Raw genomic sequence first — 15,504 nt, forward strand, 5'->3', positions numbered from 1 at the left:
CTAATCAACTTGGCCGCAGTTTGTCGCGCTTTTCCCGCAAGCCTGGCCTTTTCTTTTTTGTTGCCTTCTTTGTCTACCACGCCTCCTTTTAGGTGGTGTGCGGTGTGAGGGGAAAACTTTTTGCACCTCCCATTCTGGCATGTTTAATGAAAGCGTTTTCACTGCGATTTCATTTCATTTAGTCGCCTCTTTTGCCGCTCCACGAGCCGTGCGCCTTCTCATTCATTATGCGCCGCTCAGATTTGTAATTTACACCTGAGGCTAACAAGCAGTTGAACAATGCGAGCCGCGAGGGTAGTTATATAAGTTTTGGGATGCGGGGGAATTGGGCCAATCACAAGTTGATGAAAACAACATAAGAAAGGTGGGCTTTCCATGGGGAAAATAAGTTGTTATTAAACAGGGAGTAAGTTGTATTAATTAGTATTTGAAAGAGGAAATGTCTAAAAACTTAAACTTAAACTTGTAAATATTTCCACTTTAAAGAGTTACTCCCGCGGGATACTTGATGGGTATTTCGTAAAATATTTGTTTATATTTTAAATATTTGACTTTTAAAAGGGGTTAAAAAAAGGAAAAAAAAACCGCCAGCTTAAAAGCTTAAAAAATCCTTTACACACACATACGAGCATAGAGTTCGCTTGCCTCTGATAAAGCCATCCTAATTCCCGTTACCCCGCCCACTTTTCCGGGGACTAGGCCAAAATATGAAATGGCTGGCTGCAATTATGAGGGTGGCACAGAGGAGCGGCACCGTTTCCGCTTGCTGGGGCAGTTTCCTGCAGCAACTGCAACTGCTGTAAAATGTTTATGATGCTTTTATGGCAGCTGCCCTCGGCGACGTATAAAAGGGTTTGCAGGAAGGGGATGGGAAAGAGGGCGGTAAAGGACCCCGAGCCCAGCGAAATTAACAATATGAATATGAATTATAAATATATGCAAAGAGAGCTGCTCGGAGGAAAGATGAAGTGCTAAATGGCTTATTACGATTACAGCCATTGTGCTCATTGTACATTTGCTACTACTTGCCAGGCAATTTAAAGCCATTTTGTTGTTTACACGACTGCGAAACAGAAAATGTGAACAAACAGATTTTGCTCCCATTGACGTCATGCGGTCCCAAATCCATCATACGCCACGATGCCCAAGGTCGTGCTATGTACGCATATTTAAATTTCAAAATAGCTTCCCCTTGCTTGACGCTCGCATGGCTACTTTTTCACTTGTGCATAATCTTTAATTTAAACAAATGCCGAAAGCCAAAATAAAGCTCTTCTAGGATCTGCACCCGGGCCAAAAAAAAAAGTACTAAACCTAAAAACTGGACGTGTCGTGCGAGCCAAATAATCCGCAAAAAATAGAAACAAAAATATTTTATATTATATAGAATAAAACGTTTGGGATATGGTCCGGGTCGGGGTTTTTGGATGCGGAACGGAAACTGTCGCCGAAATGGTTTGGGGTTGCGAGGAAGCAAACCCTATAATGGTTTTTTACTAAAGTGAATATGCTTATCAGGGCTTCAATTTATTTAAGATTTACCAAGGAAAAGTCAAGAGTGGCTTGAAATGTGCGAGAAAGGTTAATTATAGTCTGGTAAAGGATGTATGACTTTGAGTCAAGTATTTAAATGTGTTTATTTACCAACTTTAAGTTTAATTTATTGTAAGTTTTAGTTCAGATCAACTTTAACAACCCATTAATTTATTGAAATTTTGTAATTATTTTGTAACTTTAGCTATTTGATACGTTTAAGAAAAAAGGTTGTATTTCATAGTAAATTATCATTTTAGAGCATTTCAAATTCGTTTTAATCCCGAGGTTACTTGCTTATTTGTTTTGGCTAGTCTTTCTCGTGCAGTATTTTCGCAAATTCCATCAAAGCCGCTGCGGCTTTGGACTTTGCTGTTGGCCACTGCGCCCAGAGTCTCTGGGACAATGTATCTATGCTGTTGCAGTGGCATGAAAGGAATTGGCCAGGAAATGGAGGGCAAGGAGTGCACACGACACATGAAATGCGTCCTGTGAAATTTGTGGCTCGCGTTGAATTTCGACATCGCCCCAAATTTAAGGCATTGACAAAAATACCTTAAAGTGTAGCAAGGTAGCACTTTTACTCAAGGAGTAGGTGTCCCTAAAGGAATTTTCCAAGAACTCAGATTATATTAAATAATATGTTAAACCGAATAACTTATTAACTGATTATCTTAACCGGTTTTCTTAGATCACTTTAATATTTTCTAAGGCTCCTTTAATGTCTGTAATTTGTGTTATTTAAGTTTATTAGATCTTGACCTGGCCAACACGTTTTCCACCCTATCTTTATCTTGGGCTATTTCGGACTTTGACTTTGGGTCTTAGGTTGCCTTTTCTCTGGAAGCTGTTTGTTTTGTTAGAAATTTATTTATCAACGCTTTTTGTATTTCCGCTGCGGCTAGCTGGCTGGGCCGTTTGGCTTTTTGTTTATTTTCATACACTTCCTCATTTTTAATTTATGACAATGGGCTCCGGCTATTGTGAGGGCCACGCCCCCTTTTAGAGCAACACCCGTCGCCTGACCGCCCTGCAGTGTTATTGTAACTGATGCTCTTATAAATGGCCTCTGCCCGTCAGACAGAATTTTCGTTTGTCGCTTTTATCGCAGAAACCGGAAAGTGGCGGATGCGAAAGAGGGTGTAGAGAGTAGAGCTGGGAGGTGGGAGATGGGTGTGGAAAATTCAGGGGGTTGAGTCTTTTCCAGAGGGGCACACGTACACTTTGTATTTCCGTTGGCCCCCTATTGTCCTTGACAGTTTCATTATGACAGCTGGCGGGAGTCGCTTTCCACACCCATTTTTCGTTGATTTTGGTTTTTGTTTAGTTCCGCATTTGTGCTATTAAAGTGTCATCTTGTTGTTGTTGTTGTTGCTGCTCTTTCGCTTCGCTAAAACAATGGCCAAGTGTTGGCACTGTTATTATTATTATTATTATTATTATCATTATTATCAAACGCGCTTCCTCTTCCGCCGCACAAAACGCAAAGATAATGGCCGAAAGACAAGCGACCAGATAAAACGCTGCCATTCATGCTCTTGACTGATTTTTAGTTAATTTCATTGGCTTTGTGCTCTCAACTTTGGGAGTGATTAAAGGGGGTTTATTGCGCAATCAACTCTTGGCCATTTTCTACTAATTACGCCAATCCTTTCAACTGATTTAGCACTCTCTGCTGGGTGCTTTAACTGACTATAAGATTCTGTGATTTTATTTAGGAGGTACATTACATAAGTTATAGTTTCATAGTCTCACATGTTGGGCTAATCAGTAATTTTCTAAAATCAAATAAGATAAGCTGATTAATCTGATAAGTCCCATCTTAAATCTCATTTCTTAAGCAAGCAAAAATCGGAAAATGCACATTTATTTAATTGAAATAAATTGGCGCCCCCGGCCGGACATTTTGACGGCGTATGGCGAATATTACGAGCAGTCAGGCATTTGCGCATTTTGGCCTGGGATTCGTTGTATTAAAAGCAGGCAAGCAGCTAGGGGATTTATGGCTGCAGCTTGGCAGCTCGAAATTCGCAGCGCTTTCGTCCTTATTCGGGATCCTTTGGCTCAGTGGCCGGGCGTACATAAATATGCAATTATTTTGCATTTTCCGCTCTTGCGCTCGATTTTTATTTATTCGCAGATGGCGCTTGCCGCTGCCGCGTTGCGGTCTCACGCACATTTCGCCATGTTTATGGCACTCGCGACTTTCGGGCGGCGACAGCAAATTGACTTTTACACAAAGATGCGGGTGCCCGCCGCCTCTACCGCCGCCGCCGATACACATATACTCATATCTCTTTATGCGACATATTTATTTGTTGATTCATATATTTATTTATATTTATATGCATAATTTGCATTTGACATATTTTTATGTAGCCACGCCAAGGGGAAATCAAAATACTTTATGCAGCCTGCAAATGTTTTAATATAGGTTGGACTTCCCTATGAGTTGGGCTTTAAAATCGGCAGAAAATCTCATGGCATCTGAGTCATTTTTGAAGTATTAAAAGGAAGTTTATGCTCAACGCATTGTGAATATGTTAAAAATGAGGATTGATAAAAATGGAAATAAATTCAGACAGATTTAAAGTTGTCTTGTAGTTGATTTTACAGGGTATGCGAATTGGGCATTGTATATTAAATAAGTTTTCCTCAAATATGCCATAAAAAATACTTCAAAAAAATAATACAATATTAGAGAAAATATTAAAAGGAAGTAAACTACAATGCACACATCCAACAATTAATAAAAAATTCTATAGAAGGCAATAAACTTTATATTCAAAGAGTATTTTTTCAAAAACCCAAAAATAATTGACAATTAGTTGACGATTTCAATATGGAAAACAAACCAAGAAGAAAATCCATTGTGACATTCGATTCAAGATTGCCAAAGCTCACAGATTATCTTGCAATTTGATCTGGATTTTTTTTTTTAATAAATATTTCGATTTGCGAGATATCTATTCTATTTTCTTAAAAACTTTAGAGGCAAATAGGAAAATCCGAATGTACACACTCATGTGTGTTTATTATTTTGACAAATATGCTTGACGAAATTCCGTAATTTACATGTTGAACGTTTGCCCTTTTTTTTTGGCTTTCGTATTTTCAAACTGTTTTCATGGGATCTTTATGCACTCTTCGACAACGTAGAGTGGGCATGTGAGTGAGTGTTTTAACAAATTGAAATGCATTGTGAGTGCTGTCGAGGGTTTTCCCATGGTGTAATTTGTGTGCAGCTTTGGTTATTACTTATTGTTGTTGGTGCTTTTTGCAGGCACAGCCTTTTGTGGCAACGATAAGCCCTTGGCATATCGCATTTTATTTGCCAGTCAGGCGGCAAAGCTGCAAGAAAAATGTTTGTTCATTTAAGATAAATTTATTGTAGTTGTCGATGCAAATTGCAACATTTATTGAATTGTTGCTGCCACGCCACAACCCTCGTGCTGTGCTCTGTTGTGTTATTATGATTGCCAATGCCAGCGCTCGTAAATAGTTGTGCAAATAAATTGTGAGCGCAAATAAATCGCTGCGAGCAGGCGAAAGCCGAGCGTTTATGACACTTCTGGGATGGGGGATGGGTTTACCGTTAATCATGTTCATAAATTTCGAACAGCTCTTTATTGGGCACTGAGAGAAATGAAAGCTCTTTTGATTTGATAACACAAAGATGTTACTTTAAGCTATAAAATAATCAAAAAAGACGTTCAGCTAAAATAATCACGTTATTCTGTTTTAGCACTTTTCGGTTGATTTTATTCATGTTTGTTCGGGTTTCCATTATCTTTAAAAAATGGTTTAAAATTGGCTTTCTCAGGTATTCAACTCAATTACTAACTTAACGAGATTTGACATTCCAAATTTCGACTATTTTTAGAATAAGGATTATTAAGTAATATAATATTTGACATATGTTTTCTAGGCAAAGCTATAATATAATCACAAACAAGACGTTCAGCTAAAATAATTCCTGTATTGACCAGTCAGTGACCATAACTAACCATTTTTATTCTATTTATGTTGATGAAAAAAAATTATTTGATGGCCAATTTTTGGCTTTTCGATGAGGGGTACCATCATACATTTTTCCGAAAAATAAATACGTTAATTTTTTACAGGTTTGAAGTTCAACGAAGTGTAAAATTCCATATTCGGACCATATTTGGTTTCGTTATAGTAAAAATACTGAACTTTTTTGATAAAGAAGTCACCTTTTTTGCAAAAAAATGAATTTTGAATGGCAATGTAATAACTTGCCCAACTAGGTATTCATAGTTGTACAACCTTTGGCCTGATTCTTGTCATTATACTTTTTTTGGGGGTACAAAATTAGGTTGGCCAATTTTCGCTTTTTTGATAAGAGGTAACTTATTAAAATTTTACAAAAATATACTTTAAATTTAAAAACTAAATAATCAGAGTTCATTAATTATCATATCTAAAATAAATGAAATATTTTCTTGAAGTGTACTCACCATTAAATGTGGCCAGCAGCAGGGCACCAAGCAGGCGCAGCAGGCTCATCTTCAAATCCTTTCCAATTTACTTGTAATCCAGCGCCGAGCTGCTAGTTTAATGCCGTTCCCGATGCTGCGAAATGAGCCTGGGATTGAGTCCTAAACGGAAACGCGTTTACATTGCCGCGATAAGAAGCGGAAGTGCTCGGCTCAAGGAGTCGGGTGGCAGGATGTCGGGTGGCAGGAGCCGGAGACTTAGGATCTCAGGAAGAACTGTGCCCGATGGCTGCCAGTTTGACTGCCTCTAAATGCGGCACGGCACCCGCTGCGTTTTCCCAGTTGATTTTTCCCCCCTTGCTACTGGCTTTGTCTTTGTCTTTTCCCAAGGGAAAACTCGTTTCATTGCTCTACAACGCTCAGTGGCTGATGATATTTATGGCTGTGCTAGTTGCTCTTCGTAGATGGTTGCATTTTATTGGGCAAATTAACGCCGCTGCACTTTTGATGCTGAAAACTCAGCGCTTTTAAGGAGTTTACATATTAAACCCGCTTTCGGCTCATGCATCATATCGTGCCTGAGAGTCTTTGGCTGGCTTACATGCATGAAATCTACGTTAAAGATTTATCGTTCGTGGGCTCCGCGTTGCTGCTGTGGCTGTTCTTGTTCTTGTTGCTTTAATGGCTTTATGGCTACACTGAAGGGAAAAATAATGGTTTCAATTTTGATTTCTGGGAAAATGATAGCGAGAAATTGTATGATATTTTTAGGAAATATATTTTAAGATTTAAACTTAAGAAATTAAAAAATGTACATTTTTGATCAGGAAATCGCATATATTTATTATTTTTCTGCTATTTTTAATTAGAAACTCTTCTCTAGAGTTATTTTTCTCTCTGCACACTGTTGCGTTCTCGGAATTTGGCGTCTGTCTCGTCGCACGACTTTCAGACGTTGGCTTTGGCCTGTTTTAGCATTGGCTTACAGGCGAGACGAGACATGCAGAGAAGGTTTTGGTGGTAGAATCACAGAGTGTCATCCCAGATGCCAGATCCCACCTACCAGCTTACAGTCACTAGCTCTCAGCTCCCAGCTTCTAGCTCCCAGCTCACTGTTACCGTGACGCCCGTGACCCATGTGGCGTATACGTCATGCGGATTGTCTTTGTGCCATGCGAGCGGCCACAAAAGTGAACCAATTTATGCGGAAGGGTGAATCCGTGTTCTTCTTTTATTCTGTTTCTGGCTATGATTTTATATGGCTTAAAAGAGCTGTATCTTTGGAAATGTCAGAAAATTGTGATGGAAGAAATAAAATTCTAACGAATTAAATTTCTGAATTAATATTTTATCTTGATTTAAGATTATTATTATAAGAGTAGTAAGGACTGTGTTTACTATTCATTGCAATAGCAATTCTTTAGAAGATTCTAAATTTTCTCTGCCCGTGAAATGGACCCAGATGGTATATTATCGTTTGGCATTACGTCACTTTTCCAGCACATTCATCTTGTGCCATCGTTTTGGCTCCAGCACACAAGAATGCCAACGATTCAAAACTCAATCTGTAATACACTGCCGGCTACTTGGGCTCATTCGCTTTTCCCCCCATGTCACTTTCGGCCGCCTTGAGTCCCACGCCAAATGTCTGACAAATCGACAGTTGTGAGCTGCAGGCACTGCCGAGGGTCCTTAGGATCGGCCGCCATTCTGTTCCCCATGCGGCCCAAATCAAATTGGCCGCCAAACGTTGCCTGGCGTCAAAAGTCATCCATCAAGGACGTGGAACAGGTCACCGGAGGGGAGGATGGGGAAGATGGCGCATCCAACTTTGCATGAAATTGGCTGTGTTTAGGCCAAAGGCAATGGCAACAAAGGGAGCTTGGACAGGGTCTAGTACACTGAAAGATAGATTTATGTCTAGCATCTAGTAAAACCTAAACTTTATGTAAAAATAATTAACAAAAAAGGGAAATTAAGAGTTTTAATCTAGTTTATCGAACATTTTCCAACTTTTAATTGCTTAAACTCATACCTGCAGTTCTACAGACTTTGTATAATTTTTGTTAAATGGGATAATGTAGAGTTTATGTAGTATTTTGTTTTTCGAACATACTTTTTGGCTAGTGTACTAAAACTTTTACTGGAGTGAGTTAGAGTTTGCCTAGCAATCGTAGAACGGGGCACTCCACTTGAGACTTAATAAACTGAGCCCGCCGGGCAGTACGAGCCCAAAAAAAAAATACACCAAAATGTATGTAAATAAATGAACGCTTAACTCTTTTCAAAGCCAAGTTCGCAGAGCCAAAAAAGTATATATAGGAAACGTTGTTGCCCCTAAAAACAGCAATGAGTTTTGTGCATTATTTTGCCTAAATCCCCGGCGGCATTATCATCAATTCATCATCACAGGGGGCTGGCTGGCAGGGGGGCGTGGCAAGGGGCTGACTATGATGCCTGCTCTGTTTATTTAATTTCGACAACAAAAAAGTGCGCCAGCCAACAAAGAACAAGACGAAGTGAATGAATTGGTCCGAATCTCTTGCATATGTGTGTTAGTATGAATGTGTGAGTACTGCTATATGCGGTAAAGAGTGTGTGTGTGTGAGTGTGTGTTTGTGTACGTGTTAGCCATTGCGGCTGCGGCAGCGTCACCAACATAACCATAGCCACAACTAACGCCAGCGGCTTGGATGGGACTCTGTGTGAGCGTAAGAATTACACTCTCAAAATAAAAATTAGCTTTAAAACTGAAAATTGATGAAGTTTAAAATTATTTTAAGGCGAAATGATATTTAAATGTTAAATTGTCAAGTCTTTTTGCGGTATTTTTAGGAAAAATTTGTATATTAAGTAGCTTCTAAGCTTCCTTTCAATCAATTAAAATTTTAAAATAAGAAAAGAAATCTTCCCATATGTTGCCTACAGAATTGTAGGATTGCAGATATATGTTATTAGCAGACTTAAAAAACATATTTTTCCCCAGTGCACGTAAGAGTGTGTGCTGGTTTTTTTCACATTCTACTGTTGCTGTTGCTGCGGCTTTCTATGCCCAAACAACAGGCGAGCTAACAGCAGCACATGAGTCAAATAAATTACCCCGACATTGTTGTTGGCAAATTTTTGATGGTTTAATTTTGTGGAAAATAAGTTAAGCCGCTGCTGCGGCGGCCATATAACGAACACACACCAGTAATACTCAAACGCACACACATGAGCAAATACAAAGGCATGCGAAAACCCAGTCCGCAAAAATTGTTGCCTACTTTGCTGCGCCGCGTATACGCAATAAAATAAACGCGTCGCAGTTACATTTCCGGCCTGCTCAAACTCCAAACCAACAGAGAGAAATAAAATGGCCTGGAATGGTGGCTCAACTCGGCTTCTCGGCACATTTTATGCCGCATTGCCATTTTTATTTATTTATTTTTATTTGCCTTTGGCTGCCGCTGTGTGCGCCCTTTATTCGTTCATTTATAAATTATTATTGCAAAACACTCAGCCCCCATCTCCTAAGCTTCTCCTGCTAAGCCACATTTTCTCCACTTGAATTTTGAGGAATTGTGTGTGTGCATTTCACTTGAAAACGCGGACATTGTTTGCTTTAAAAATGTATGAGTAAATGAGTTTTATTCGAGCAAAATAAATTAGCCGAATGCTTGAAAATCTGTTCAAAAGCCAAGGCAACGGTGGGACTCAAGTGAAGCTAAAGTGAGTGGAAACCATCCACATATCATCATCCATTTGCTTGTGTCTTTTTTTTTTATTATGAGGATATATTTGGATCAGTCATTTTTTCCAGTCTTTTTCTTCTTAATGTTCATGCCATGCATGGAAACTGCTTGTATTTTTTGCCATTTTTTTTGGCGAACTTGTGTGACGGCTGTTTTGAATTGAGCCACATCATCATCATCCACTTTGTCATCGTCATCGCTATCATCATCGTCATCATCATCATCATCATCTGAGCCTGATGGCTGACATTGTCAAAAGGGTTTAAGTGGCTATACTTGAACCAGGAGAATCAGCAGCAGAAGCAGCAGCAGTAACAGCAAAAGCAGCAGTTGAAAGTCCTCACCCCTAATACTAGACAAATATGAAAGCATTGGTTGGAATGGGCTGGTGAAATGGCGTGTGGGAGAAGAAGGACTCAGAATTCAGGGAAAGGAGCTAGCAGAGCATGACAAGGAACTTCCACACGTTGCCAGGAGGGACGCAAGTTTAAAGCAAGCCCTGCGGCAGTGCAAAAGCGGAACGAACCATAAAATGAAAATTTAATGCGATATTGATTTCGTTATTCCATAAATAATATAGAAAATTGTGCTTTGTTGTGAAACAACCTCAGTGTTTTAGTTCGAATAAAAATAGAAAACGTGAATGCAATGGTGGTTATAGTTTAGTGCTTAGAAATATTTTAAGTGCTTCGAGTTTTTTTAAAGCAAAAACGATATAAAGTCTAGTTTATTAATATAAAGAAAAATACTTGTACCGACTATATTGAATTATTTTTAAAGTTCAATTTAATGTAAAACCCCTATTTGACATTAGGAATTTACTGGTCTTTTTTAACCTAGATGTGACTCGCATTTTTGCCAATTGCAGCTTGTTTTCTCTTATAGAGGTTACCAAATTCCTTTTTTCCTTTTGTATTATTTCACCTAATTGGTGTTAAATACCAAATACCCTTTTCCTTAATATCTCCACCCAATCTTCCTATTTAATACTCATCCACCTGCTGATTAAGTCACCGTCGAGTGGCTTACCTGTCCTCTTGGACAAAACCCGACAATTACACACCGCCCATCGAGTCACTTCAATCACGCCCTTTCGGTCCCAAAAAATCGCCGGCAATAAACATTTAATTACCGGCTATTGTGCCGTGTTCCGAACGGTAATTTGTCAAAGGGTCTAATTAAAAACTTGTAAATGCTTCGAAAAATCCGAAAGACCTCTTAGGCATCGACACTTCCTATAAAAAAAACACGCTGTCGCATTTAAAATGTGGTAATGTTTTGCTGAGAGCTGATTGGAGCATTTTGAAATCACGCAATTCACCTTCGTCATTGTCATGTTAATTAATTTGCCGACACTTGAGAAGACAAGTGAACACGGCTGCCAAAAAAAAAGAAGAAAATAAAGAAATATAATGTTAGGGGTCGGCCAAAACTGTCAGAAGCATTTTTGAGGCGGACAAAACTCGAGTGGCAAGGGTTAAGTCTATCCGCCTTTCACACTTGTTAAGACTTTCTGATGGGCATCGATTTCGTTTCCAGTTCCTAATATAAAATCACTCTCAATAAAAAGGTGTGCAAAGCAAAATGTTTAAGTTGATATAAAAATCGAAATAAAAGATTTGATAATCTTTTAATATTACTAAGGTGGTAAGTAAGTTGTAAATAAATTGAATTTAAAGTATAAAAAAAATATAAATAAAATATATTCTATAAACAAATTTTGTGTTTGATTTAAAGCATCTTAAAATATTACTAATTTAGTGTTGTTCTAAGGTATACATTGCAAGCACTTTCTTAATTTTTCATCAGAAAATAATTATACCGTCATATGATGGCAAGTTAAGATGTAATGAAAAAAATATATGAAAAATTTCTCCCAACTTGTTTTTCTCACTAAAAATGGTTTCTTAAAAAAAGTTCACAATAAGTTCAGGACGTTTAAATATTTTTGTCAACAAATGTGTTTTTATAAATCAATGCTTCTTAAAGAGGAAATATTAAGCAAGAATTCATAAATCATATTTTTCTCAGTGAACACAACAAAAACAACAACAGCAGCTTTGGCCGGCACAGTTCAATGCCTTTAACATGGTTCATTGCAGATGGTAAACCGGTAGCCGGCAAACGATAAAATGGGAAAAAGGCCGAAACACTCTCGCAGACCGGGGCACTCACATCTCTATATATTCCTTCCACTTTTTTTCCTTTTCGTACTACCTATTCAGTTCGCGTAATTTTTCGTCTTTTTTGGACTATCGTAGAGCTATTTAGCCGCGTTGCGTATACGCCGCGTGTGCTTCGCGCGTTGAAAACCCCTGCACGCACAGCAGGCTTTTCGAGACTGAAGCACCGATGCTGCGAACCTGCGGCTCAGGATTCCGATTCAGATTCCGTCAGTAGTCGCAGAGCCACCAGAGCAGAGCAGCGCAGCAACAGAAGGACGAAGGACTAGGGGCAAAAGGAGTAGGAGAAGACCCAGCAGCAGCATGAGAGCAGACCATCGCTGATGTCATGAGCAGGTCCTTGCTGCCATATTCCTTTGGCTTTCGCCGAAGAAGAATCTGTGAGCCCACAGTCAGTCAAGCGGCCATATAGTAAAATCCCAACATATTGTCGCAGGGCAGCATTCTGATGCTGCCGATGCTGACGAAATCAAGGACGAAGTTAAGCACTTCGTGACAGAATCAAGAGTCTGTGGACAGCTTCGTGCTGTGCGGAGAGTTTGGGTCTGCTCTTTTGTAGCTTTGTCGCTGAGACTCTCTTAGAATGTTCTTCTCGTTTCTGGGTCAGTTAGGAGGGACAATTTACAGGAAATTAACTTCTAAAAGATAAAAAAATTTAATTTTTATATTTTTTCAATAGATTTTTAAATTATTGAGCTTATTTTTTTGTTTTATGTGGATTTTTAAAAAATCGCCTTATTTGTTTACCTTTTTAACATAACTAGCGGCCTATGTTACCAGTCTGTTAGAGCAAAGAGCTCTTGAAAAGTCTCCAAAATGTTAGCACATCTAGCATAGGCGTTAACAGTTTGTTCTACTTATTTTTAACATTGAATATAACATCATGTATAATCACATCACCTATGGTAATGTTAGCCAACAGTCAACATTTCTGAAAAATGTGTACAGATAGAAATTTAACGTTTATAAAAACCTGATCATCATACCTACCTTATATAACATATATAGCTTCTGAATTAAAATAAAACGATTTTCTTAAAAATTTTCTACAATTTTTTTGCCATTTTATACAACACAAATAAAACACTGTATCGAACAGATTGTTGTCTGCACTAAATTTCAGTACGAGCTGAGCCAGGAAAGGAGTTCTGTATCTTTTGGATAATTCTTAGTAATGAGTTTTTTCCTATGCCTCGAGTATTAGAATATTATTTAAAGTTTCATAGCTGAATAGGCATAAAATAATGGTGCTCGCTGTATTGTATAAAATAATTTTCTTGCCAATTATTTACTTCCTTCGACATTAATTTATAGTTGTATTATATATATATAAGTTATATTATATATAATAAGGCCTTAATGGTACCTACATTTGGTTAGTTAAATATCTTATTTTCATATGAGTGCATTTTAAGCAGTTTTCTTCGACAATATAAAATCTAAATGAAATTATTAATATTATTTAATTCAAAGTGTATAAATGATAACTAGATGCATTTTGTTCTATAGACAGCTGGCCCGGACTAAGCTTTTTAGCTATGTAAAAAAAGTACCTATATAAGGTTGAAATTGTATGCATTAAAGGACAGTCAGGACAATCTGAGACTTGAAGCACACTCACTCAAACTGACTGACACTCCCACTCTAAGCCGACACTCAGTGGACCAAAGCCAAAGCAATTACGGACCCAGACAATGGGCATGGAAATCGGGGCTTTTAACATTTTTTGATGGCCCGCAATAAAAAGGAGTCCCTCCCCCTAGGTTCCATCCCTTTGCAGCCATTCACTTGCAACTAGCAAAACTAACCCAGATGTATCCAACGGAATACGAAAAGAAAAGCGTTAAGGGAAAATGGCGCTGAGCTGAGAACTTCACGTAGCCAAAGAAAGTCGCGTCAAGTACGTTTGGATATTTAATGCCATTTGGGGTCGTAAAAATTTTGAGTATATCTATACGGGGGCTGAGGATTTCCAAATAGAAAATGCAAAGCACAGAAGCGGACAAATTTTGGGCTAGCGCAATTATCTTCGTCTTGGACTTGGTTTTAGCCATTAGATGACCCAACTATTTTTGCGCATATATTTTACGCATATTTTATGGGCCTCCGCTTGTTTCTTTGGCTCTCCCTTTTGGCAATTTTATGGCCTCAAAGTCAAACGGAAACAGCCTTCCGGGCAATTCTCATGTCGTTCAAGATGTACTCACAAATAAAGATACAAAATAACTCAGCAGAGATACATATACTTATAAATATAAAACGAGGCTTAAAACGAGGTTGACTTGGCAAATGGGTAACGATTGAGTGCGGCAGCAGTTATTCGTTGTTAAATATGTGACATTGTTTGGTGAGGGTTAAGTTTATTGGAGGGAACATTAAATAGTATTTTTGGTACTCCTAATAGCTTGAATATTATATAGATATATATATATATTGTTATACTTTATTTCTGTGCATTTACCATGAGTTTTTAAAGGAAGTCTAAGAAAGTAAGCAGCCTTTGAAAATATGTTAACTAATTTGTTGCATACTTTTAGCCACTGCTTAAATGTATCTCGAAAATCGTTTGATTCTTTAAAGTTAATGTATATATGGCATAACTATCTTATTAAGCTTAAAGTTAGACAAAGAAAAGCAATCATCTTTACTTTCTTTAAAGATATTTGTCTAAGCCATTAAGAAGCTAAGTAAAATGGTTAAAATAAACCAATATAACTCATGGCAGTGTCGCTTGCATGGAAAAGTCTTAAATACTTAAAGTTCCTGGTTTGGTTAGTTGGTTTTGGGATGTGCTCGCACTTAAATTCGCATTAGTAAGTTCCATGAGGAAACAAAACCTCTTATGGGAAAACAACAAGGCGGCAGTGGCAACAAGGACAACAAGAACAATGTCGACAACAATTTGGAAATTGAGCTTGAAGCTTGAAGGGAGGAAAGTTTTTGCATTTCATGTGTTTTTGTCATTGGAACCCGCTAATTTCCGTGGATAATAGTTTCATCTTCGTGACAGTTCCCCATCTCTCTTGCTCGCTTCCATCTCTTTCTACTCATTTTATTTGTATCTATCCCTCTCTAATGCCTGACATGTTGAATTTGTCCTCAGTTGGGTTCGTTTTTCAACTTTCTTTTCTCATTTCTCTTGTTGCGTGTTATTGGCGATGTGCGTGTGTGTGTGTGTGTGTGTGTTGCTTTGGGAAATGTTTGTTTTTCCCTTTTTTCCAAAATATCTGTATGTGTGTGAGTGTGTGGCGGCTTTAACTTGTCGCAAAAGTTTGCAATTTAAAAAAGTAAATTGAAATGGAATCTTTGTCTTTGCGTTAGTCCCCGGCTTGTTGGCCTGGCTTTTGCTCTTGATGCCAAGTGCATTCGGCACTGGCGAGAAATGAGCCGCATCTCGTAGATACACTAAGCAAATATTTATATTTTTGATTTTTTTCAAATGAATTTAATGAGATGAGGGATGAGAAAATATTAAATGTTTTTAAAGCTTAAATACTTTAACTAACTTTTTCAAATTACATTTATAAATTAAGAAATATATACTCGTATTTTGAAAAACAGCAAAGCTAATATTCATTATTCTTCATAATCATA

At 38.0% G+C, this 15,504-nt stretch overlaps 1 protein-coding gene across 1 annotated transcript in view; it reads right to left on the reverse strand.

Moving 5' to 3' along the window:
- Nucleotides 1-12,047, reverse strand: part of LOC108116950 — a 41,849-nt gene extending 29,802 nt beyond the window's left edge. Inside the window, exons 1-2 of the mRNA XM_017229103.2 lie at nt 11,903-12,047; nt 6,015-6,585 (exon numbers count right to left, since the gene is read on the reverse strand). Coding sequence (XP_017084592.1) covers nt 6,015-6,063 — 49 coding nt within the window. The 5' untranslated portion in view covers nt 6,064-6,585; nt 11,903-12,047. The remainder of the gene's footprint in view (nt 1-6,014; nt 6,586-11,902) is intronic.
- Between the last annotated feature and the right edge of the window lie 3,457 nt (nt 12,048-15,504).

The sequence above is a fragment of the Drosophila eugracilis genome, unplaced genomic scaffold, assembly GCF_018153835.1.
Source record: "Drosophila eugracilis isolate 14026-0451.02 unplaced genomic scaffold, ASM1815383v1 contig_415, whole genome shotgun sequence".
NCBI classification, from domain to species: Eukaryota; Metazoa; Arthropoda; class Insecta; order Diptera; family Drosophilidae; genus Drosophila; species Drosophila eugracilis.